The sequence below is a fragment of the Athene cunicularia genome (assembly GCF_003259725.1).
Source record: "Athene cunicularia isolate RWA chromosome 2 unlocalized genomic scaffold, athCun1 chr2_part1, whole genome shotgun sequence".
NCBI lineage: Eukaryota > Metazoa > Chordata > Aves > Strigiformes > Strigidae > Athene > Athene cunicularia.
In genome coordinates this window covers 144,863,181-144,890,035 of record NW_020799095.1, presented here as the reverse complement: position 1 = coordinate 144,890,035, position 26,855 = coordinate 144,863,181, and the positions used below count along the sequence as shown (strand labels likewise).

Here is a 26,855-nt window from a genome sequence, read left to right as displayed (position 1 = left end):
GACTGCTGGCAAACACTGCTAGTCACTGGCCTCCAACTAGACTTCGCGCCACTGACCACCATGCTCTGGGTCCCACCATTCAGCCAGTTTTCAACACACTTTGCTGGGCTCATCCAGCCCATATATCAAGAGCTTCTTTACAAAGATTTTAAGCGAGACAGTGTCAAAGGACTTTCTGAAGACAATGCAGTTCACAGGTCCTTGGAGGAGCCAAGTCTTTTGTTATTTGTTTCCAATTTGTCAGAATTCTTACCTCTCCATGATAAAACACAGTGGAGGGTTTGCCTTTAATGATGACATCTTTGAAGGGTAATTGTGTCTGACCAGACAGAAAACACACCTTCCCAATGACAAACCTTCCCAAAGCTCACCGACTCAACCTTCCCCTGGATTTCACTCAGTTTTGGACCAGATCCACTGTGGATAGACAACAGCAGACTTCTCAACACTGAGGAATGTCAGTGTTTAAAGCTGTATAAATTTTCACTCATCTTTCATCACTGAACACTACCTCTTGCTAAGCTATTAAAGCCATATTCACATGCCCCAGAGATTTTGTGAGTGATTAATAACAATAAGATGATTGTTGTTTAATTACATCCCAGAGTATTGGGGAAAGTTACCATACAGTGAATGCACCTGCAGAACAGAGTTCTCAGTATAGATCCTTTACATGACTGGAGCTATATTACTAAGATACACTGTGGGCATAATGACCCTAAGGAATCTCATGGAAGAATTAATTAATAAATGTTGAAGTGGGTTTGATAAAGGAAGTGATCACATGGGTGAGGTATATATCCAGGTGAGTATAAATAACTTACTACTGACTTTGTTGAAACCCATTTGTCCTCCATCCAACTGCTTTCGAATAATATCCCTCAAGGTAAGCCTTCCTAGATGTACTCTATAATACAGGAATCATGAAGAAAACAATGTAGAATAAGCTAGTTGGTACTGTGGAGTTGTAGGCTAAAGTATAGGTAAGAGATTTGGGATAGTAAACTATAAATATTTAGAGGTGTTAGATTTATAACCTCACTTCCTGATGAAATATTACATGATTTTTTTAATAGAAATGAATGCAATATTTGACCTTAGGGGAGCAGATAATCAACAGTAGTTACATATTTGAAAAGTAATAAATGTTCATTTATTTGGCTGTAAAAAACTCCATACCTGACTTACTTTGAAAATAATTCTAGATTTATGGTAAACTGTGACTGCAGTTCAAAACCAATCTATTATCTGTCATTTAATGAATACTAGTGCAAGGCTTTTAGCTGCAGAAGAATTTTTTACACACATTTCTCTAACAAGCACATCCAGAACTTGAAGATCTCCAGATAACATAGCATTTATCATTAGGAAAACATGTGATGCATTAGATCAGTCTCAACACAGATTAGACTAAATGACTACAAAGTGGGAGAGATTTTTGCAATGTGAAGCAAACTAATATAACAGATTGCAGATTAACTGGGTTCAATAGAAGTAATCCCAGAATATCTCTTCATTTACACAGTGTTTCACAATATCTGCATTTAAACTTAATGTGAAGAGTTGTTCAAACATTCTGTTAGACCAAGTAAGATGTGAAAACTCTTTGAAGAACAAAAGAAACTTCAAGTACACCATTTTATTGCTAAATGGACTTCCCTTGCCTCTGACACTTTTGCAGAGCCTGTTCTCACCTAAAACAATTCCAAAATAAACATTGTTAATCAGATTTATAGAGGACATCGGTAAAATTCGAAGGATACATAAGGCTCATCATTGCTGTAATATGTGCATTTACTGTGATAAGGGTAAAAACTGTATTGCATCAGGCAGAAATATGGCCAGGCTACAAAAGAATGATTTTCTAAACTGATGTCTTCCCACTCCCAGATTCAAGAGTTAACGTTCTGCCTAATATTTTTTTTAACTCACCAGGCACACCAGTCTGTTGCGTAACGTCTTGTCTTTGGATTAAACAAAAAAATGATTGTACTTCTGATGGTGTCTATGTCAATGGTGTTTTACAGTGGTAAGTGGCAATGTATTTTTATGATTATTTGACGTTTATGCCTAAATACTATTTTAAGTATGTACATTTGGAAACAATCCTTTAAAACCACACTTTCTGTCCCCTCAAACCTGGTTGTTCAACATCCAAATGCGCTTAAATAGGATTACCTATGGAGTACTTATAAAACATATTTTCTCAGGTCTTGTAGTGAAGCAAGAAACATCTAGTGGGCTTAAAATTAAAACCAAAATCTTGCAACTTCCCTTCTGCTAACATTTGGTCATTATTTAAGTCCTTTAGACTCCAAAAAAGTTACAAGTTACATATAAAGAGGTTCTATTAATTAAATATATGTGTATTGCCTAAATACTCCATAATATTGGAGTATTTAGAAGAATAAATTCTCCAAACCATTCAGTGCATCCTGAAATATAACTCATGTTCATCTAAAGCTCCTCCTTCAAGTTTTACTATGAATATGTTTTTTTTACCTTCATATAGCTCTTTAGATTTCATTGCTATCAGTGAATGAGCTTTCCAGTCACAGGGATGGGCAAACATTTCAAATTTCTGCAATCCCTGCACTGGGTAGGAATATTATTAAGAGTATCAGCGTGTAGGCGAAGAGAAGGACTCTTAGAAGGTCTAACACCATTGCTGGTCACTCCATGGGGTTATTTCTAAAGGGAAAGGAAAGCTCAGGATTTTGGCACAGACAAAACTCTGCACTGACCTATTTCACCGGCTGCCTCTCTTCTAAGGGTTTTCATGCAATAGAAGTCAGTAAAGAAGCAGGTCTAACACAAAATACATGGGCTAAAATGCATTGATGCTGAACATTAAGACTCCTACTACACAGAGTTATCAGCAAGAATATTAACATTTCCCACTGCAGTAATAAAGAATGTTAAAATACTTACACTATTTATTCATAAAAAATAAAAGTATTAAAGGGGTCTACATTTTTCTGACATAACATTTGAAAGAGATTTTGCCTCAAACCTCGCAAGGCTATGCCACAGCTTTTAGATTCTTTTCTCTCAGCTAAGCACAACCTGAGCATGAAGATTTAAAATGCTACTATTTTGGGGGTTGGAGAGGATTATTGATGTATATTTATGTGGGATCTATTCTGCTGATCTCTGCTTTGAGACTGAAGCAGGTATCTGTGCATGAGCTAGCATCTTTGTGAGGAGCTAATGTGATTTACCTTGAATAAATCAAATAGGTTGAGTTTGCTGTACCCTGACTTTTCCTGGCACAATCAAGGTTTCTGCTCCCTGAGGATTATAATAGCTGTGTCCATGCCTTATATTATGACATTTTAATGGGTCATGTTTGCAAAAAAGAACTGGAGAGGCACTGATGGGTTTTTTGACGGGCCTTTTTCAGTAATACTTCAGAAAAGCATTGTGAGAGTAGCAACATCACAGACACAGCCCAGGAACATTTTTACATGTAGCTGAGTGTTGAAAGAAATTCTGTGGATAATGTATACAACTGGAAAGCCCAAGAGCTGATATATCAGACAAGTCTCCTCAGGACATGTGCCAAGTAATTTAGCAGGTTTTGAGAAAGGTGAGAGAAGTTGACCTCCCCAGAGTCTTCTGAGGTTTAAAGGATTGATTTTTGTAGTGCAATCTTTCACTGGATATACAGGGAATGATGTAGGACCAACAGACCTAAAAGACATGATAGCAAAAGAAAAAAAAAAGAGAATAATTAATCCAAAAATGTATTTTCTTTTTGTCCCACTCCCCACAATTTAAACAAAATTAAGCAGTCTCGTTAGCAAACATTGTTTCACTGATCTTGGCTTAGTGACAGTTAGAAATATCATTCTTCATAATGAAAGGATTAGAAGAGCTAAAGGTTTACCAAACTGCTGTCCCTGTGGGAGAGATTTTTTTTTCCAGGGGAGCTTCAAACATTTATGTGCTAATTGTGTGCAAATTAAATTTGCTGAGAAGAACTAAGTGCAAGTGAAGGATGCTGGAGCAATCACAACTTCCAGCAGTTCTGTAACATGGCTTTATGGATTCTCTCCTCTGTCTCATTTCAACTCAATGGGATTTTCATATTTTCCAAAACTTTGTTGAAAGGACTAAATTATCAACAGACACTGAGTTTGAGCCATGGTGTTACGCAGTGTGTCAAAACCGGGCTCTAGATACATTTGATAGAGCACGTCTTGGGGGAAAGATGTTTGTCATTGCAGGGCAAATACAGGCTTTAAACCAGAAAATAAGGGGGAGATTTTCTTTAGCAAGCATGTGTACAAATGTTATTTATTTTGTAAGGCACACCATTATTTCACTTGAATCTGAACTCCTCGTGGCTGTCAAGCTTTCAGCAGACTTGTTCCAGTTCTGTGGAAAGGCCAGCCTTTTTCAGGAGACCTTTTCTGGTTTGAGGAAAGCAGTCTCTTCCCCTCAGACCTGCTGCAGTGAAGGACAATGAAGGATGGATTGCTGTTCATCTAAAAGCTTTTATTTGTGACCAAGACTTTCAGGGAAAGAATAGCTTAAGAGGAAGCAGCTCTTACCCCGTATCCATATTCTGCCACTAAACTTGAGAAATCACTTGCTGGAGGCATATGACTGTTACCATGAACATCTTGGTCACCCCACAAAGTTGTAGACATCCTGAGAGGGCCCTTATATATGACCTAAAAGAGTCTTATTTTTCCCCAATCCTTTGCTAAACCTGGAGTTAAGCCTTATATTTAAAAAACCCACTTCTCCACTTTACTCTCTTACACTTGTATTTATTGCAGGAAAATGCAACATATTAGCAAGATAACTCAGTTCTTTTCTAGAATATTTTGTAGAGAAAATAGACAGCTTTCCCAATGCCAGTTATTCTAAGACATAAATTATGCCATGAATTTAATATTAGGTATTTTCATCAGTTTTTTTAGATTCCTAAGACAATAAACATGCTTAATTTATTACCTTTTTTTATTTCTTTTTTAAAATGGTCAAGTTTAAATAAATCTAAAGTAACATTCTCTCCTAAATCATACAGAAGTTAAGAACAAGGGGAAAAAAAAAAAAAAAGGGGGAGAGAACAAGTATTAGATTTCAGCCTTAATTCAGGACATGGGAAACAAAAAATAAAAAGTGTGGAAAATATAACATGGCACCTTCAAAATGAAAAAGAGATAATCAAGTTAAGAAAACTAGTGATAGAAAGAGAGGCAATAAGGCAATACGCAATAAGAACTCAGAAGAAAAAAACCTCTTGACTTCAGATAACTGTGCTTCAAATAAGAGCACAGGGTTACAGAGTAGAAACATTTGGGACAATGAAAGTAGTTGGGCAACTAAAACAATTTTACACAATTGTACTGATTTATCCCAGCAAGTGCTACTGTTCAGGAAAGCACAGGAAGACAAGGGTTAGCACAGCCTCACTAGCAATACCTCAGCTTAACAGAGGACTGATTTTTAAGCCGAAGTCAATGTGATTTACCAGTGCACTTTGGGGCTTTCCTGGGTGCAGATGGAGCTAGCAAGTGTTTCGTGGCTTAGATAAATCAGCTTGCTAGTGTAGGAAGGTATTCTAAATGCCTGCAGTGTATGTGTCGTAATGAAGTGTATGTTGTGGGACTGTCCTTTTATTTTTGTTATTATTTTAAAATCTTTTTCTTCTCAGATTTGTTTGCTGAGGTAGGTGGCCAAGAATTGGAGCCGCCAGCATTCCTGCAAGAGCTTCTTAACACACCTGAAAGAATCTTGAGTAAGAATGATTTAAGCTTTACTTTCTGCAATATTGCATAGCAGTGGGGAATCACTTGTACTCCAGACACACTGCAGGGAAGTGTGCTGTTAGCAAATAGCTAGTAACTCTTATCTCAAAATGGTTTAACAACTGAAGCAAGACCAGGGGCAGTCTAAGGTCAGTTCTTGTCATCTGTTTTTTTTTTTTTTTAAAAGAAGTGTGGTTTCTTTATTTTTTCATTTAGGTAATGCCACATTCTTCAATGGTGTCTTTCAAAATGTGGAAAGCGTTGCATTATTTTTTGGTAAGTATTTGTTCCAGTTGTACTTGGGCACTGAATATAAATCCTCTGGAGTTAGCTTTTATATATACTGGAAAGGAACAAGGATTTTTGAGGCTGTAGATTTCCCCAAAGACTACTATAATACTAAATACTTCTGAGTGTCAAGCCCTGTGTTACTGCCTTGCTTAGGCTCTGCATTCATGTGAACGTCACCCATGTGGGACCTACACCTGGCTCACCTCCATTTACCATGTGTTTTATGGCTGTTCTCTTTCCAGACTGCCTGGGTTCTCACTTCACCTGGTTACAGTCCATCTTCACTAACTTCCCTGCCCTGCTCAACTTTGTGAACAAAATGAAGTGTGTTACCGGTTTTTGTCCCAGGGATTTTGAGGACTATGGCTGCTCTTGCCGGTTTGAGACAGAAGGGCTCCCCGTGGATGAAGCTGATGAGTAAGTCTTATCCATGAGACATCCTCTTCTGCCCTAACTGGCTGTCAGTGCCTTCATGCTCTGTTGACGCAAAGCCTAACACTCACCTAAATGATTTAAGGACAGTTGTGAAAAAATAGATTATTTACCCAGAGGGTAATTCAGTCCCACACCGTCCGGCTCTGTTTAATCCAGTCATCACTCACTCGCAACTTAAATATCTGAAGTGACCTACAAAAGATAACTTCAGCTCTGGTTTATCAGACATATCCTGTGTTATTCCTACCTGCTGGTAAGCACTATCTTTTTGCTGGGCCAGCACCCCATACCAGTTGCCTTACAGCATGGCTTGGAAACAGATGAAATCAAGGTAGTCATAACCTACAGCGTGTGATCATCCACTTGCTTTTTTTGTCCTCATAGCTTGGAGTGTCTCTTTATTTCCTCACACTTCAGTGTGGAAAAATACTCCCATCTTACGGATAAAAGCAGAATCCCACACACCTGAATACAATTCCACCAGTGCAACTCTGGTGGCACAGCTGGTTAAGCTGGTTACAGAGTGACCATTAATGTAATAGAATAAGTAAACACCATACCCATCTCCTTGACATATCTTACCCAGAGGTCTCTAAATTCTGAACAGATCTTTGTGAACAAGGACTCATTCATTTTTTTGTACTGGGGAATTCTGTCTCACACTTAAGTCAGTGCCAAAAACTGGAGGGCCTGTTAATAAGGTGAGTGGGAGAGCATTAATCTGAGCAGTTTAGTAGGTTTACAATCTTACCAAACTGTTGGTATTGGGATCTGTGTAATGCACCAGCAATGTAAGCTCATAATGGACTATGATGAAGATGTTGGCATCTGAGGGGGATTTAAGCATCAACAGAATCAAGTTACAGCTAAGTATGACTTCAAGTGGCAGTTAGGAGGTTAAGTAGATCTTGCCCTGAATATCTGTGTTCATGCTGAGGTTGTAAGACAACGGAGCATCCAGAGACAGAGAAGAACAATGTAGCTCAATGGCTCTTCCCAATATCATGCACTGGGAACAAAACCATCCAAACTCCACTCTGAGCTTTGGAGGAATACTGCCCCAGACCCTGACTAGGCTAGTGAGAAAAAGTCTAATCTCAGGCCACACAATCAAATGGCTGTTCACTTATATAAGCAGGAGGTGTGAAAAGAAAATAAAAGAGAATCAAGATCCATCCATCCTTAAATAGAAAAAAGGTTTTCCAATAATATAATGTAATGTATTAATTCCCTGAGTGAAGACAGCAATGGCTCAGAAAGGGCTAATGCCTATAGCTAGATGGAAATTAATCCATTCACTTTCCTGCATGGGACAGCCGGGAAAAAGATCTAAACCTGCTACTGGAAGAAAGCCATAAGTCTTCTTATTAAAGGTTTTCTGAACAATCGTGATGACATGCTGAAACAAGAGCTTGAGCCAGTTCAATGGATTGATACCTGAAGAACTGAGCACCTGGGCTTTCACTTCACTCAGCTTCATTTTAATGCAGAACAACATAAGTGAAGAAACAGCGGAATGATCTATCAGCTGTTTTGTCCTGAAAAACGTCTACAGAGTCACTTTGTGTTTACAAACTGCTTAGCAGTCCGGCGGTGAGGTTTTCTTAGCAGCATGGCAACCCCGCTGCAGTTTGCAGTAAATAGAGACTGCTTATTGTTTCACCACTGACACAGAAATGCCCTTGATTCAAGAAAGCCTCCGAACAGGTGACTGCCACATGTCTTTCTCAGACACAGTTCCCAGAGGGTTGCAATTTTTTCACTATCTTTATTTCTTAGATAGTAGTTTTGCAAACCTTGGATTTTGTCACTGCCATTTCTGCTCCATAAAACAGGGCTGAACATCTCACTAGGTTTTTGTGGAAAGTGTTTGTGCTCATAAGACCAACCTTTTCTCATTTCCCAGAGTAGCTGGTTGTCATATCTAAATTAGGAGCCTAGTCTACCTCCTTAGTCCATGGGGAAAGAGAAATATGCCCAGAGGGCAATCCATGTTTTACAATCCCCTGCTTGCAAAAGGAAGGCAAGTGAATTTTCTGATTAATTGTTCCAGTATATGTTGATGTAATTGTGATGCTCTAAACAAACAAGAACTGCAGGGAGTTTGTATTAGACTAATTCTGCAGTTAGAGGAGCTTTCAGCTGCTGACACCTCACTAGACCTCAGGCAGAGACAGAAGTGAGTCTTGAGACATTTCAGCAGCTGCATGTTTAAAACCCCGTTCCTGATGGAGCTCACAAACTTCAGCCTTGCTTCTGAAACAAGGCACAGTAATGTCTGTGGTGCAGAGGAACCATCAGGCCCTCTCTGCTGAATGGTATTTGCCCTCACCTTTGTTGAATACATTCCTGCAGGCTCCTAGAGCAGGTTAAAGCAGGGAGCAAAAGCACTAACAGGCAGCAGAGACACTGGAGTGCAAGAAATTGGGCTTTGAAAATTCATCAGGTGGGATAATGCTGTTCATGAGCTCTGTTCTGCTGCTGGCAATCTGAGCAAACCTCATCACTTCTGTCTTTCACCAAGACTTGGACTGCTTCCCTGGTTTTGAGAACATAGTAAACATTGTCATAATTATTTATTAATATAGTAAATTATTAAATATTAAATGCTTCCGAAATATAGGAAGTGAGACAGTGAATGCATAGCCTAGAAGGGAACCTGCACGGGACAGGTGTTTCCTACCTGCTTTGATCAGTGCAGACTGCTTCTGTCCACCCACGAGTTCAGTGCATATGCAGGGCTGCAGGTGACATGTAATAACACATTCACCGTGTCTTAAACAAAAATCCCACATGAGCTTAATTAAACTCCTTACATCATGATCACAAGTTTACCCTGCCTGGCAGCAGATGCTGGGTTTGAGTGTTAATGTTGTCTTTGCGTTTGACGTGGTCAAGACCAATGGCAATTCATTAACAGACCCCTGTTCTGAGTCTGTTTCTTTGAAATTAGGATATCTCAATCTAAATCTAACACCAAGACCTTGTTTAATCTATGTAACATTTTTATTTGGGGTAAATGATTACTCAACATTTTACTGGTCTTTCATTTATAGCTGATGTCAGTGCATACAGATGCTGCTATAATGTAAAAGTAAATGACTTGCCTATTCAAGAACAGCTGAAGAGAAAAGAGGATTGATGAAGAGCTTGTTGTTCTGGTTTACTTTTCATTGCTATTCACAGCTAAAGTGGTCGTGCAGGCATTTGATGTTTGCATGACAGCAGGGGTGTAGGAAAACACAAGGTTTCCAACTGCCTTTGTTGTTTGGTGGTGGATGAAAGCTGCTTTACTTCAGTGTTAAAAAAAAATATTTCGTGGTCCCTTCCCATGGCTAAATGGTGCATTTTAATTCTGATTGTTGCCTAGAAGAGAAAGTACAAGAAACAGAAGATAGCACTGCAGTGTTTATTTAGTGTCAGTGAGACACAGGGATGCACAAGGCATTGCTGAGACATTAACCCTCCATGAGTGCCAGGTTCTATATAGCTCTCCAAGTCTGCAATGAGAAAGGTTGTGGCAGGGCTGGAGCCAAGACCTCTAGAGTTGAGCCATGGGGCACTGTTTGGCAGTGAGCTGACAGTGCTGTGGGTGGATATTTGGGCACTGATAGTGGATTTTTCATTTAAACTGCCTGTAGAGTCCTTGTAAGAACTCAGATACTACAGCAGGACAGAAATGTAAGTGTGGTCTCCCACAGCATGCAGACCCGGTGCCACCTCTGAGTTTTGCATCCAGCTGTACTTAACCCACTAGACTGTTCAGGGGAAAGCAATACTCAGCCTTTCTTGTGTCTAGGGACCACACTGAGGATCCCTTTGGCATCTTTTGCATTCTTGTGTAAGAGCAACATGACGGCATTGCAGTCTGATCTTGAACTGAAACTAAATTGTGCAAACTCCTTGTTTCTTCATTCTTTAAGATGCTGTTTCCAGCACCGCAAATGCTACGAGGAAGCAATAGAGATGGAGTGCACATGGGACCCATCAAAGATTTCGACAGATGTCAGCTGCTCAACTGAAAACCTGACCTGTGGTAAGATTAACCTATCCCAAGAGCTTAATACTGGAACCTCACCATGACCAAGCCATTTGTTCTCATCTATCTACCAAAAGTCACATACAAATTAAGTAGAAACCATCTCCACGTGTTGATTTTTAAGGGTGTAATTGTTCTGCTCAGGGGTGAATGGAAATAGGAATACACAGAGGCATCAAAGCCCAACTAGGCAGGAAAATTGAAGTCAAATAACAAGAAACTTTTCAGGGCTTCTCTAAGCAGCAGCCTCTTGCTGACTTTGCAGGACCACTAAGCATTGATTATCTTAACGTATCAGAAATGCAGTGGATACTGGGGAAAGACCTGAAAAAGAGTTCCCTTCTGAAGCCTCAAGGCCTGATTTTTATATAGGTTGAGAGATCAAATTCTTTGTTTACAGGGTCACATACACTCCTCGGCTACAACAGTATCACCGACAAGGGCAGAGATCATGGTGGTGTAACAGAAGCTACTCCACACAATACTGGTACAGTCCTGGCAAATGTGGAGTGGAGATCTTTAATGCTTAAATACTTTTAATATAGTTTTTCACAAGTATTGACTTTCAGAAAAGACTATATGCTAGAACACAATTCGATGTTACCAGTAAAGAGGAGCAGAATCCCCAAACCAATACCCTTACAGCTTGTTTAAGCAGCCATCTGAACCAATTTATTTTTTCCTGTTTTAAATTAAACACATTTTTGCTATTTAGGCCAAACTATAAAAGTCCAAGTATATTTAAACATAATAGTGCTTTTTTAGCTCTTTCTATATTTAATAATCAGAAAAGATTTTGTTCAAACTTAAAAAAAACCCCAAACAAACAAAAAACAAACAAACAAACAAACAAAAACAGAATAGTCCCCATTAAAAATGGGAAACATAAGTGTGACAGCTCCAAAAGGTCAATGTTTTTTTGAAACTCTGGAAAGTAGGTTTTGAAGTGGGAAAACAGTATTTGTTGGGAAACTTTTATATCCTTTATAAGGAGCAAAACACATCTTACGTGAAAGGTTTGGCTTGTGGATTACGACTTTGGGTTAGGAGGAATATTTAAATGAAGCCTGTGAAATGTCAGACTTGTTATCAGCTGGGTTAAGTTTTCCATGGAAAAACTACAGGCAGGAAAACACTGCTCTGTAACCCTCACTACTCTACAGGAAGGACCAGTACAGGCAAGATGTCTATTGCGAGCTGTGCCAGGCTGTATTGGATGACATTTCAAAAACAAATTGTGTTCTACTTGAAACTTGACTGTGTTTAATGTGAAGAAGCAAAGTATAAATATGTTTGCACTAATGAATACAGACACAAACCTTACAGGGAGGAAAAACCAGGAGGTGGAAAAGATATTTCAACAGAACCTTGTTTGGATTTTTATTTTATTCTCAGAGTCTGGGGATCCCTGTGAACAGTTCCTCTGCAACTGCGACAAAGATGCCATTGAATGCTTTGTGAACGTGCGTATTAACTCTTCCCTGAATGGGCTGGATATCGCCTTCTGTCCCTCTCTGGTTACAGGTAATAATAAGGATCCGATTGACTGCCTCCTCCTGCCAGATTTTTCTCTGGCATTGAATTTGACCCAACAAGAATGAAACAGTAGCTGGGTGCTTTCCTGAACTAAATCTGGCAGTCTGTCTTATTCTCTGTTTCATGTGTCCTTTCCATTTACTGCTGCTCAAGTGAATACCAAGAGAGATGAAGCAGGGTGGACTAATTGCCATCCTGGAGCATGTCCAGGAGAGGTTACCAAGCTGGTGAGGGGGCTGGAGCACCCAATAAAGAGAAGGCTCAGGGGAGAATTTTTTGCTGTCCTCAATACCTAGTGGGGTGTGTAGAGAAGATGGAGCCCGACTCTTCCTGGAGGTGCACAGGGACAGAAAGAGGCAAGAGACACAACTGCAACATGCAAATTCCAGTTAGATATGAAGAAATACTTTTTTCAGGAGGCTCCTGCCAACCCTGTGAGGCTCTTGCCAACCTGAATGCATGGGTGATACTTGGGTTGATTAGTGACCCACTGAGGTCACTAGCAGAAATGCCAAACCAGAGATATTGCTAGCTCATATTTCCTCTTAAATCATGCAAAAACTAGCTGGAAAGGCAAAAATAGACCCACTCTGCTCTGTTACTTGGCTTCCATCTTGGAAGGAGAAATCCTCTCTAAAGATGAAGGGGATACTTATCTCCATTGTCATACACTGATCTGTGCCCTGAAGCTGAAATTACAGCCTTGTAAGACTGAATACCTGTCCTGTGGGAACAGGGATGGATAAAAACTTAATTCATATGGATTGCAATCAGAGCATGGCAGGGGGAGAACCTCTGAACTCCCAAGTGGAGACACACATGAAAAGGCAATGCTATTTTTTCTAATCCTTTGGCTGATATTCACACACCCCAGAGCTAAGGACAGATATACACATCTGTATCGACCTCTGGATTCATGCACCCCCCTCATGAATAGGTCAAAGGAGAATAAAATGGCACAGGAAAGTTTGCATCAAAGCCAGAAAATTGTTTCACGTAAGCCAGTAACCTTTCACTGGGATCTGGTGGCTGTAATATAAAAATGGCAGTTCCAACACATTATAAATAAAGGGGGAATTGTTAGGTGCTAACAGGAAAATCATGCTGGCTTTAGCACTGCTGATAAAGAATCAGTTTTATCTTACTGAATACCTCCACTAATTTTAGGCTCTTGATTATATTTCTTAATCAAAGAAAGAATCCTTTGAATGAAACATGCTTATTTAATGTTTACTAATGTTATTATCTTTCTATGTAGCTCTTCTGTTCAGTTCAGACTGAAAAAAAAAAATCCTGACAAATTTCTAGGAAAAAGATTTTGGCAGATTCTTTATTACAGAGGAAAATTTGAATGAAATGGGAATCTGTTTGCCTAAATCTTTGTTTTAATAAGAATAAATTCAATGAACTCCTGATCTGTACTGTTCAGATTAAACAATGACAACCCTCCTTCTCATGATTTAGTCCAAGAGAAAGCTTTCTTTTTTACAGAAACAACCAGCAAGGGAGAGCTAGCAACACTTCACACAGACGGTATGTCATTATCTCTGTAGTTGTTTCATTGGAGTATATTAAATTGAGAGCGATTTATACTCAGAAAAAAATAACCCGAGTATTTTAGAAGCTACAAATGCTTTTCGGAGAAGCAAAGACAAGTTTTACTAAGAGGTCAAAATATGAAAGATAGAGAAAAAAAGCCTAAGAAATCAAAACACCATTTTTGTGCCAAGCTTTTACACAGGTGCACAGGAAAATTTCAGCCAAATGACTCCTTTTTCTGAGAAGGAATTCAGAAGAGAACCCTGAATCTCATTTAGAAATAATATGAGAAGAAAAACACTAAAAGCAACTTAAAAATATTTTCAGATGGATCCTTTTCTATTTACATGCACTTTTAAGGACCTGCTTCAACAAGTTTCCGAGACAAGTGCCTGCATTTAAACATCTATTTTTTCTGTCTAAAAGTTTAATTGTTATCTTCATACCTTCACTATAGGTCATGCATCTAAATGCCTGCTGAAAGAGAATTTTAAAAATGCTGATTGCTAGCCAATTTCTCTTGTTTAGGTTGAAACTATGATAGAGTCTGAGGGATTTTTTTTTTAATTCTACTGTATGTTGCTGAGTAGAATTTAGTATCAGTAGTGAATAAATATTAAGGTAGGATTTTGATAGTGTTATTGTAATAATCAGTAATTAGGTTTGTATTTGCTATATTTATATCATATAATAACTGTACAAAAAGCACAGCAGTAGTAATATTTAGAAATAAGTTCCATTCTGATGACTCTGATCCTGTTATGCCAAGATCCTGTCTAATAAGCATCCTAAAGGCATGACTCTCTGGAGTAAAAATGCTTTTATTTTTGCAGAATTCCTTCATCATGGGACTGACAAAACACAGGCTGCAACTGCATCCATGGAAGAAGGTTTGAAACTTACAGTGCAAGAGGCACTCTTTTCAGCTCCCAAAAGCTGAAAGAATAAAATACAAGAATAAGCTTTTTGCTTGCTTTCTGCCCTTCTAAAAGCACTGATATAAAATAAGATACAAAGTTTTGGTGATCGAATTCAAGATTGAATGGGAAGGTACATTTTTTTTCAATTTGTTCATGTGATGTGTTCAAATGGTGTTTACAGTAAGTTTCCCAAGAGTTGAGAATGAGCACTCTACAACAAAACCAGTTTTCACCCAAAGAGACTTTTTTTTTTTTTTTTTTTTTTCCCCCGGGAACACAGGTGGTAGCAGATAAGCTGTTTGGCAGAGACTTGATATGTGGGTGCCAACCACTGGACCCACAGCCAATTGCATATCCGTTCTCTTTAAAGAGACTTTTAATTGTACAAGATCAAGTAGTATCATGAGGAAAAGCTGAGCATGGTTTGTTGCAAATGAGCCAGCAGTTTGGTGGCTTATTTATTGCAATATAGAGATGCACGTTTCAGTCCCTCTCAATCTGGTGCCTCTTGGTGAGTTCATAAACCACAAGATCAAGTGGTTCTTCTGACAATCTTAATTTTTTTCCTGCTACAATCAATTGCTATCTTATTCAGGAATAGATGTTTATAAAATCTCATTGCTGCTGCATGAGAAAACTATTCTCTTCCCACCTGCATAGTGTGCACTACAAGACGAGGCCACGGACAGACGTCATCCAAAGCCCGGGGTGGCTCTGGGAGGGCACACCTAGTGAGGGCCAAGTCATATTGTAGTGAAATAGAGAAGGAGACCGGTCTTGGACCATCCACTGTCCAACTTACAGAGGTGGAAAGTTGCACTTTTTGAGAACTTGAGAACCTGGCTTCAATCTGTAGTGTGCTCCTCTGTGTTTCTCATAGTGAGCCACTGCCCTAAGCGTGAGTCTGGAAGAATGAAAAACCATATGGAATTTTTCTTCTTTTTTTTTTTTAAAGAAAATATGCTTCAGACTTTAACAGGGTTTTTTTAAAATTTATTTTTTAAAAAAGTGCCACGTGCACAAATGTACCTGCCTGCAAAGGCTTTATGCCAAGTGTAAGTGCTGGCTGCTCCTTCATACCTCTCCTGTATTATTAAGGTGGGTTTTTTCACCAGATCTTTCCTGTTCTCACCTAACAACAGCTCCAATATTGGTTAATGTTTTTCTGGCTATTTCTGGGAGGCTTGGTAATAGAAAACTAAGAACTCCTGAAGGACCGAGTGCACTTGTATTTGCACATTTGTAGCAATCTCTTACTTCCCCCCCCCCAAAAATAAATTATTTGTGCTCTCTAAAGAGGCATAGTTCATAAGGCCCAATACACTACCAAGGGATAAATACCTGTATTAGGAATTTTAGAAAGCTGAAAATGTATCACAGATAACATATCTAGTCAGGCTTTGAAGGAAACATTTGGAGAACCACTTACCATTAAGTGATTTTCTTCCCATTTAAGCCTAAAGGTGCTTCACCATTGACAACTGTGGGAACTGCATTAAACAAAAGCTAAGCACTCAGAAATCATCCAAAGGCAAAGACATTCTTCCTCACACTACAACATCCTAACACACAAAAATATGGAGATATTTTTTTTTTTGATAATTTGATAGCTATATTTATAATTTAGCAAAAAGCAGCTGATAAATGAAAATCATTTTATCGGGTGAAGAAATAAATTGGAGGGTAGAGAAATATGCCCATCCATACTTGACTTTCAGTGCAGGCAAACACAAGGTGTTCATGAGAAGTGTGGCACCTTTCTGTGCACAACAGTGAAATTTTAGTCCTAATCCTCTTTAGTGTATTTGCTTGTCAAATGGATTTAATATTGAATTTGCCACCTCAGTCATATTTATGCTGCTTCTTTGTTAGTGTAAAGCACATTATTTGAATTCAGCAAGGTTATTTTATCAGCATCACTTTGTCTACAACAATCAATGCACTGCTGAGAAAAACAGGTACATCTTTATACATGAAATGCTGGGGTCTTCTCGCTTTGCTGAAACAGCCCTTGTCAGCAGCTTGACTTTTCATAAGAGTCTGTGCTGGCAACTTGCTTTCTGAGTTTGCATTTTGTCTTCAACAGTGATTTTTTCTGAGCCCAGTGAGATGGTCCTGGGGACTTCCAAAGCCAGAGGTAAGAGTCTGATTATACTTTTGTTGATGAATCAGGCGATTGAACTCTAGGTGAAAATGGATTTTGGTCTATGAAGCTCTGTGGTGTCACAGTTAAAAATCTGCAGTACAGGATTTCTGAATAATACCTCTAGTTCTTCTGCTGACTTGCACATCCTTCAGCAAATCACTTTGTTTCTCCTAATTACCCTCCTTATAAAACAAGGCTAATAGTGATGTTTGGTTAAGCTTTATGATGTTTTCAGTAAAAGCCACTCCAGAAATGCACTGCAGAAATACAGCAGGTAGGTCACTACCATGATGCCTCTGTTTTTTGTACAGTTACCACAAGGGACCACAGAGGTACAGCTCCTGTTACCCCCATCCTTTCAAAAAAAGGTCAGTGACACTCAGCTTTCCTTCATCTTTGACTGACACCGCAGTACTTCATCTAAAAGCATCACAGTTAAAATTTCATGCGTGGTGACAACAGGGCTGCCAGAGAAACAAATTTAGATCAAGGTAAGATAGCAAAACCATAAACAATAAAATCAGACTGAGAAGTATTAGCTGTTCGTTGCCTCCAGCCACTCATTTACGCTCCTCATCCAAGCATTTGTGAAAACCTCTTCACATAAGGCTTTCCAGTGTAATGGTTGGTCCTTTAAATTGCATTCATAGCAACTGCTGCCAGAAGGGTTTATTTTGATTTTCTCTCTTCCTTTATTATACAGAATTTCATGGAGTTCTTTCCCAGTCTAAAACATATTTCAGCTTTTGCAGTTGTTACTGCTTTGAGCACAGCCACGCCAGTAGCTATAGCTAGAAGTGGAGCACCTCGGTAGACTTGGAAGTTTTCAGTGGCCCCTTTTAGAAAGGATTGTTCAGGCAGACTGGAATGCACCAGAAAAATGTCAAGGAACACTGAATATGAAGAGTAGAAAATAGTAATTTTTTAACTCTGATTACACTGCCTGAACAGTATCCATGTCTCCCATCTCAATACAGAAATTTGGCATTGCTCTACTAAGCACTGGTCAAAATCCCTACATCTTCTTCTCCGTTAACTTGAATGTCCCAGAAAATCTGTGTGTTGTGCTGCAGGTCTGCATAGCTCCGGGAAGATAACTCTGTAATGTCTATTCTTAGCTAAGTGCAGAATTTCCCAGACTCCAGTTTTATTTCTTATATCAGGAATCACTTTCATTTGAACACGACACTGTCAAACAAAGCGGCATGAAATGTGCACCTTGCTGAGGTATTAAGACTAGCGTGCTGCGATTGATCCCTTTCTGCAACCTTTCATGGGCTTTGTTGTGTTCTTAGCAGTACTTTCATTCTTTTAATCTGTTCTCTTATCCCATGAGAGGTTATTTTCAACATACTATAAAACCAAAACATCAGAGGGACAAATTTAATGAATTTGAGTTTAATCCAATTAATAAGTTCAGCCAAGGAATTCAAAAGGAAAGGCTTCAAAAATGTGGAAACACACGTTCACTAGTATTTTCAAAGTATTTTGTTTGTGAAATGCCACATTCTTCATACTGATGTTTAGAAAAAAATAAACCATTTGATTTCCATTTGATAAGTGTTTTCATTTACAAGTTAGCTTATACAAAAAGGTTAAGAAGGATGTTAAGCAATCCCAAATTAAAGAATATATTTCTCCTCAACAATAAAGCTTCAAATAATCTAAAAATAAATACCAATTCAATTTTTAAGATAAAGAATCTCCTTAAATTTATGTTTCTATTCAACATCAACTTATTTTCCCCTTGATATTTCCTTGTGGTTAAAACATAGTAAATCTTTCAGTTTCTCAGGTCTGCATCAGCCAAATAATTTTTTGCATTCACTAATTTTGCTCTCAGTTTTGGTAACCTCATGTGAGCTGACACTTTTTTTTAAGCAATTTGCTCAGAAAATTGCATCTCATGACATCTCACCTGCACTTCATCTCTCAGTGTGGCTGACTAAACAGCAACCCCTGTTATTTTCAGCAACTGGCACAGCTCTTTACCTCAGTATGAAACTCAGTATAAAATATACAAAAATAATCAGCAGTTAAACTGGTCATATTTAACCAGTGTCTTTGCTTCTGAAAGACAAGATTTGTGAAGAAATGAACAGTGTGGATTCTCTTTGCTTTAAAATTTTCATCTTAATTTTCTTTTTTTTTCCTCTATGACCATCAATTCACACCAGTTCTGCCCGAGGATATTACTCTGGCCATCTATCTAATATGAAAATCTCAATGTTTATTTTGGATGTCTTCTCCTGATTTCCTCTTTCTGCTTATTCAGAAGAGGATGGATTTATGGAAGCTGTGGTCCCAGTGGAGGAGATAACCACCTCCCCAACTTCATTCCCAGGAGATATTAACTCAATGCAAGCCAAAATTGTCCCCTCCGAGAAGACTTCTGCAGGCACATCTGCAAAGACCAAAGGAAAAGGCAAGTAAAAACTGAATTAAACCTCTTCCAATTTACAATATTACCCTGTACTGTAAATTCAGGATTCAGCATTTCTCATGGATATGTAAAATAGCACTATTGTCTCCCTAAATCTGGACAGGTTACACAGAATATAGGGTGCCCAACACTGCACTGGAAAGGGGTGTTCACTGTCAAACACTGACCACAAAAACTTATCTAACCATTAATGAACGGTCTTGCAACTATGAATTAAATTAAGGTTAGAAGACTACCAGTTGATTATCATTCAGAATATGCATTTTTGGACACGTTACTGAAAGAAGAGTTGATGCTACCTTTGCAAGGCTAATATATGTATATGTTGTCTTCAGAGACAAGTCCCGCAAGGGGTGGCCAGAGCACCGCTTCCTCTGGCATAGCTCTGGAACTGGCATTGTCTGAAAGGGGACCCAATGAACCTGCAGGAAAAGGTAAATGAAGTTGTTGGTTTTTTTTTCCCACAGTTATATCTAATGAAATATTCAGCCACCTCTATCTTAAAAGGTAGGTGTATATTACATAAAAATATCATAGTTATTCTAAACAAGTTAGACAAGCACATATATATTGCTATTTATAAGATCAACAGGAGATGCAGTCATCTGCAAAAGCTTCCAACAGTTTAACCTCTTCCACCAATGTGCTATCATTAACACTTGCAAAACTGTTTATGATTAGGTTGTAAGTATATTTCTCACACAGTACAAGATCTAAAATGAACTCTGTGAATGTTTCCCCTTGCTTTAGTTTTCAGTGAGTTAATCATGTCTTTAAGTTACTTTGTTTTACGAGCAGCAGAAGCAATAAAAGGAACTTTCCCTGCTCCTCACTTTGACCTGTTGCCAAAGTCTTGCCAGATTCAGCCTTTTTCCCACCATTTCTGATTTTGTTCCAACTCCTGCTCAGAGTTCACAAATGTTCCAAGACATTTCAAATCTTTCACTGCTGTAAATCTACACCCAGACTGTCCCATCCATCTTGTTAGACTTCCCAGAGGGGAGAAGCAGTCCCAGAACTGGAAAAGAGCAGACATGAAGAATCAATCCAGCCTTCCATCAAATTGAAATATTTGATCGTGAAATATCAGTTTTTAGAGAATGCACATCAGAATGCACAGAACAGGAGAATTATTTTTAGTGAATTAACATGAGTGAGCAAAGACCCAAGCAGGTACATGGGCAGAATTTCCTACTAGGGGGAAGTAATCCAGGGTTTCCCCTGGAAGAAGAAGAGACAGTCAGTCTAGAGCTGCAGAAGGGAAGATAGAATTACTCATGGAGGATGCACAGGGAACAGAAGCCTTTCCTCTCTCTCCTGCAATTCTACTGTCAGCCCCTTCAAGTCCTTCCCCTGGAAAAGTCCCAAAAGAAGCCCTCTTGACATCTTTTTTACTGATATGGAGCACAGTCATCTCTCAACTCTTAGGCATAATTCACACAGTATCAGTTCCTGCTGAGTGGGTAAGCCACAGAGTCATTACTGTTGGGATATGGAGATGCTTAAAATTCATCAGCACAGTAACCATTATGACAGATTGCTCCTGCATTTGGGCTGGGGATATCAAGCCCAAATTGTACTATGTTTAAATCCAGAACAACATAGTCATTGCCCAGCTGTCACTCCAAGCACAAGAGGTTAGGGTTTTGAATAACCAAGACAGAAACTACTGAGTACTCAGCTAGGTTTGAATATTCCAGAAGAAAAAAATTAACTATGAAGGATTGCCAAGGATTGAAAATTACTCTCATTGCGATCCAACTGATTTATATCTTCATAGGGATCTCTGTCTCCTTTAAATATTTCCCTCCCAGCTTCTGCTGTCTTGCTCAGTAGTATTCTAAGAGCCATAGTTCATGGGCTTGAGCAATAATATAGAAATAGTAAAATCTTGTCTTCAGAAGTTTCTGATAGTTCTGAAAATAATTCTATCATCACAGGAGAACCCCCAGCCTGTGAAAACATGATGTACCAAATAACATTTTTTGCTTTATAGTATGCGAGCGATTAACCTTTCTGCAAGAGAGAGGAGATGGAAGAGTGAAGAGGGAGCTGCCTCAGCTAGGAGAAATGCTGTTCTGTTTAACTGAGCGATGCCCAGAGGAATTTGAGTCTTACGGTTGCTATTGTGGCCAAGAAGGAAGAGGTTATCCTGCTGATGCACTGGACAGGTCTGGGCTCTTCTATAGTCTGCCATTAACTGTGGGTATTATTGGGGTGCCTATGGACCAACAAAGCTCAGTGTACCTTCTGTTGGGCCTTGTATAGCTACGTATTGGTAGTCAGGACACTTTTGAAAAAAAACCCCAAACTATTTAAAAACACTTAAGTACTTAAAACATGAAATACTCTAATGTGACTGAGACACATTCTATTACTGCATGTTTTGGAGAGGATTTACTAACTCAAGAATGAACGATGGGAGATAAGTAGAGCAGAAAGAAGAGTATATCAAAAGAGATGAGGGTAAGGGTTGCCATGAAATTTGGTTGAGAGGTGATTTTGAAAGTGATTTATGAAGAGAAGTGTTAACACAGGCCTATGCTGCATTGTCCTTGAGAGTGAGTGGAGCCTGAGCGCAGTACTGCCCAAGCTGCAGCCCAGGGACCTGCCGCAGCCGCCTGCGTGCTGTCACCGTGTGGCTGACAAAGAGGAGGAATTCTGGAGTAAGGCAGAGAATTCGATCAAAGTAAAGTAATCTACTCCAAGAGTGTTGCATTTACAACTAAAAATCTCTCCCTGTGTGGAAGCTCATAACAGTTGGGGCCACATCAAGTCTAAGTGTAGCACTTAGTATCCAGCACACACAATTTTCCTACACTTGCACACATATAAGACTGCCTGCCCATGACAAAATAGGCTAGATGAAGGCTAGTCAAGGCTCTGGCTATCATAGTTTTCAGAATTTCAGCCAATAATATCTGAACACTTGAAGACACTTCTCACAGCAGATTAGGTCACAGTTACAACTGCAATTATATGTCTTAAATTAAAACAAACCCCCCCTAAAAAACTACAGCACCATTAAACTTATGATACCAAATGAATAAGGAAGGAGGTAGTGAAAGTGCAGACAGGTATAGGAGGAGACTAGGAACAGTTTGGGTTCTTTTTCTTCTTTATGGAAAAGATTTTTTCATTATATGAAACCTAAAATTTCTCAGGTTTAATGGGCATTAAAAATAAAGAGATAAAATAATTGTGAGTACTCTGTGATGCAGGAAGAGTAAATATTTCTCATTTATATCTACTGTTTATTTTAGGTGTTGTTTCTCTCATCACTGTTGTATGGAACAAGTTAAGAAACTTGGATGTCAGGCAGAAAGAAGTTCAAGATCTGAAGTTGTATGTTTTGATCATAAGCCAAAATGTAAGTTTGTGTTACAAGAAATTTCTCATGTCCTGATGACAGTGTATCAAAGCATCACAGACTGAATGCCACCATGTCTGTGAGCTGCTAGAGCTGAGTATGGAGACGGAAAAATTTGGCTTACAAAATGTTAGCAATTTTACTGTAAATCTGAGCTTTTTCCTAGTTGAGATAATGGTTATTATAGCACAGTGCATGATGTGATCATGTCACACTGAGAAAATTACATTAAGGCATTTTATGACTGAGACAGAATTCAGCTGTTGGTGTGTTTACATTCACACATCCAGCTAAAGCCAGTCAGACCATCAGCTGCCCAGCACCTTGGTGTCAGGCTTATATTTAGATGACGAAAGGTGAAATTAGAGATCAAAATTCAAGGCATATTTGAAAATTTTATTTCCCAAAGCTCATCTACCTATGGCAAATTACACATTGACTAATTGTAACTGCTTTCAAACATTAATCCTGAAACTTCTTCTTAAGGTATTGGTTGGAGCATGTGTGAGAAACTACTATGTGATTGCGATAAGACAGCGGCCGAGTGCATGGCTTCTGCTTTCTTCAATGAAAGCCTTAAGTTTCCACACAGGCAAGAGTGCCAAGAGGGAAAAATCTTATGTCAAAGAGACCCTTACGAAAAGCCTTCAACAGGCACAGAAACAGGCCCCGGGATTTCCAGCTCCGAGGAGAGCAGTGAGGAAGAAGGTCCACTGTGGAGCGTATTAAGAAGAGCGAAGAGAGAGACACACCATCCCACTGGAAACTCCAGGACTGTGCAACATGAAGGCAGATAACCAACCACCACCACCACCACGCACTGGAGAACGGCACGGAGACTTTCAGAGTCGGCCATTGTGTACTTTACTTTTTCTTATCACTCTACACGCTCCCTTACGCTTTCCAGCACAGAAATGACATAATCATAGACTAGGTATTAAATGTTAGACTGTATAACTCCTTACCATAGTAAAGTTGGCACTATGGACCATCTATTTAGGTCAGATATTACCTTAAATAATTATTTGACAGTATTCTGTAGAATTTAATTCGATTTCCAAGTAAAAACTATTCTGATCAAAGACTGATTTTTGTTAACTGTGTAGTTGATTCAGGCTGGATTTTGCTGATGGTGGCTAAGTATTTCAGGTTTTTAATTAAACCAATCTGCAACTATTCCAACTCCTTTTGCAGACATTATTCCTTTACTGAGCTTAGCACAAAACACCCAAAAGAAAAGCTAAGGGAATTACATGAAAACGAGTTCCTTCCTCCCTTTTTATCTAACTGCAATTTTCAACTCGCAGAGTTTCTGCTGGTCAATCAGATCATGACAATAAAAGACACATCCCTTGCCCCAAAGCTGTGTACTATGCATGGTTATCTTCAGAGATATTTCAGGATGATAAAGGGAATACATTTAAAGGTTCTGCTCCCTGGAATCAATTAAAACTATTGTATTCTGAAGTATGTAATGTAAAGCTGGAATAGCGCTTTTTGCTTTTTACTGAACCCGAGTTTTTTTGCTTTTATCTTTTTTCCAAATTCATCACTAATAAGGTTCATCAGTTATCAGACAACAGCACTATGAAAGGATATGTATATGCTTTTACTTGATAAAATGCAAATTTAGACTATTCTTTGATCATAAAATATTACCCTAAGAAATAAAATTACTAGAACGTGACTAACAATAATCAAGCTAAACCACAATAAACCCCAACTAGGGACAATATCACTAGCAAGCTCATTACTTTGTTATGAAAAATGCACACAAAGATATAATCTCTATATGACTTTATCATTAGATTTTAGCTGTATAGCACACAAATACACAGCTTTAACGCAGAAGGTGACACCCAAAATGTCATATAACATTTTATACAGTGGGATTATTGATACTTCCATACTTTTGCTGAGCTGGTATTTGCAAAATCATAACCATACTAATAAGGGACTTCCTCTGTAAGCACATCTAGTTGTAAGGGTAAAGGTTTGACTTCTTGATCATAAGCAGTCATATAATTTTTAACTTGACTGACCATTCATCTGTTGACCTGACATAACTGACTTTATGCTGTGTTTGCATCACTCATGAGAACTTCTAAAAGTTAGATTGGTGATTTCCACTCTTTTAGTCAGCTGAGTCATAGTGGTGTTCCTTCGTCTTATTCTCTTCCACTGCCTCCCTGACCCCTAGTGCCATATTTCACTCCCTAGGAAGCACTAAGAGCACTTCACTCTCACCAGCAGTTTTCCCACTGCTGAGCACTGAAACAGAGACCAACCACCCCACCACCACCACCACCTCTGAGTTCAGAGCCTGGGTTCAGTTCTGCACTAACCCTCAGCATAACTTCCCAGCCATCTCAGAAACTAGAACCTGAAATCCAAACAAGGTAGTTTTACTTCTCAGTTGAGGTTTCTAGCTGTGACCCAGCTTAGGTACCACATTACCTGAGACACTTGGATTCTGAGTTGTACAATTCTGAGCCTGCAGACACTGGTATCAGAGTTTCTGCTTTGGATATTGTTCTTTGTAAGTTCAACTCCAAGTGATATGTCAAGGCATCAGGCTTGTCTGTGTGATCCTGAACATACAGAAACACATTAATAATTGATTTGAGGATCAAGTCATTCCTGTCTCACTTTGTCTGGGAACTAGAAAGGTATCCAAGAATTCTCACACTTAATGCTTCAGTTTGTTTAACAAAGGCACACTTTTAAACTGGAAAAATATGAAAAAGCAAAATAATAATTTTACAAAATATTTTTACTACAAAGACTCAAAATTTCCCTTGCTTTTTAACCCTCTCTTGGAACTTAAGATTTAAATGCCATGTAACTGAAGCTAGCAGTCAGTGGCTGAGGTGAGCTGCTCTGGAGCCAACCCAGCCTGCAGCAGAGCAGTGGATCTCAGCGCACAGGAAGATTCCTGAGGTAGGGAAACGCCAGAGTCATGCAGAGACCTGCCAGAAGCCACCAGCTCTGGTGAGAGACAACCTGGGTGGCTGAAGTCCCCAGCAGGACGAGAGCCTGCGAGCGCGATGTCTCCTGTAGCTGGAGTAAGGAGGTTTCATCAATAGGCTCCCCTTGATTGGGCGGCCTCTAGTACACACCAACCACAGGATTCCTTTTGTTGCCTCAGTCTCTGATTCCTACCCATAGACTTTCAACCTGCTCACGGCCATTCTTCAGAGGCAGCTCTCCACACTCTATCCATTTCTTGATGTAGAGGGCAACCCCTCCACCCCTCCTTCCTTGCCTGTCCCTTCTGAACAGCCTGTAGCCACCAATAGCTGCACTCCAGTCACAGGATTTGTCCCGCCAAGTTTCAGTAATGGTAACTAGGTCATCGCTTTCGAGCAGCACGGTGGCTTCCAGCTCCTCCAGATTGTTGCCCATGCTGTGTGCATCGGTGTGGAGGCACTTCAGCTGGGCTGTCAGCCATGTCACCTTTTTAAAGGAACATCCTTAATTGCTCTGAGCTATTTCACTGTATTTCCCTGTTGGTTCTCTTTCTCTTCTTCCTGGTATTGGTTCAAAGCTGTGGTTTAGACTGGATATTCTTTACTGAAAGGGTGGTCAAACACTGGAATAGGCTTCCTAGAGAGGTTGTCCATGCCCCAAGCCTGTCAGTGTTTAAGTGGCATTTGGACAATGCCCTTAATAACATGCTTTAACTTTTGGTCAGCCCTGAAAAGGTTCTGAACATTGGTGGGGGGAAACCCCCAGTATTTATACAGGCTGCGGGATGAAGGGATTGAGAGCAGCCCTGTGAAGGACCTGGGGGTGTCTTGTGTGACAAGAAGCGTGACCAGCAGGTCGAGGGGATTCTTCCCCTCTACTCGACTCTGATGAGACCCTACCTGCAGTGCTGTGTCCAGCTCTGGGGCCATCAGCAGAGGAAAGGCATGGACCTGTTGAAGGGAGACCAGAGGAGGGCCACAGAAATGATCAGAGGGCTGGAGGACAGGCTGAGAGAGTTGGGGTTGTTCAGCCTGGAGAAGGATCCAGGGAGACCTTATAGTGGCCTTCCGGTACTTAAAGGGGGCTTATAAGAAAGATGGGGACAGATGTTTTAGTATAGCCTGTTGTGATAGGACAAGGGGTAGTGGTTTTAAACTAAAAAAGGGTACTTTCAGACTAGATATAAGGAAGAAATTTCTTATGATGAGCGTGATAAAACACTGGAACAGGTTTCCCAGAGAGGTGGTAGATGTCCCATCCCTGGAAACCTTCAAGATCAGGCTGGACAGGGCTCTAAGCAACCTGGTCTAGTGTAAGGTGTCCCTGCACATGGCAGGAGCATTGGACTAGATGACCTTTAAAGGTCCTGTCCAACCCAAACCATTCTATGGCTCACTAACATGT

The 26,855-nt window shown here is 39.5% G+C and overlaps 1 protein-coding gene and 1 long non-coding RNA gene across 4 annotated transcripts in view; one reads left to right on the top strand and one right to left on the bottom strand.

Moving 5' to 3' along the window:
- LOC113476391 overlaps positions 1–26,855 on the bottom strand; it is a 795,003-nt gene that overhangs the window by 281,527 nt on the left and 486,621 nt on the right. The gene's annotated exons all lie outside the window — the stretch shown is intronic.
- Positions 850–24,883, top strand: OC90 (otoconin 90). 3 transcript variants are annotated; one of them, XM_026841909.1, is made up of 16 exons: positions 850–886; positions 1,936–2,029; positions 5,687–5,752; positions 5,979–6,038; positions 6,296–6,470; positions 10,412–10,524; positions 11,923–12,051; positions 13,555–13,596; positions 14,436–14,492; positions 16,609–16,659; positions 16,980–17,036; positions 18,944–19,093; positions 19,447–19,545; positions 21,108–21,282; positions 22,375–22,481; positions 22,968–24,883. In XM_026841909.1, exons 2-16 carry the CDS (start codon positions 1,984–1,986, stop codon positions 23,276–23,278), a joined length of 1,638 nt encoding a protein of 545 aa, XP_026697710.1. In that variant the 5' UTR covers positions 850–886; positions 1,936–1,983; the 3' UTR covers positions 23,279–24,883. The 3 variants fall into 3 exon arrangements, with proteins under 3 accessions (XP_026697710.1, XP_026697709.1, XP_026697712.1); XM_026841908.1 differs by having other exon boundaries at positions 5,669–5,752; XM_026841911.1 differs by lacking the exon at positions 16,980–17,036 and having other exon boundaries at positions 5,669–5,752.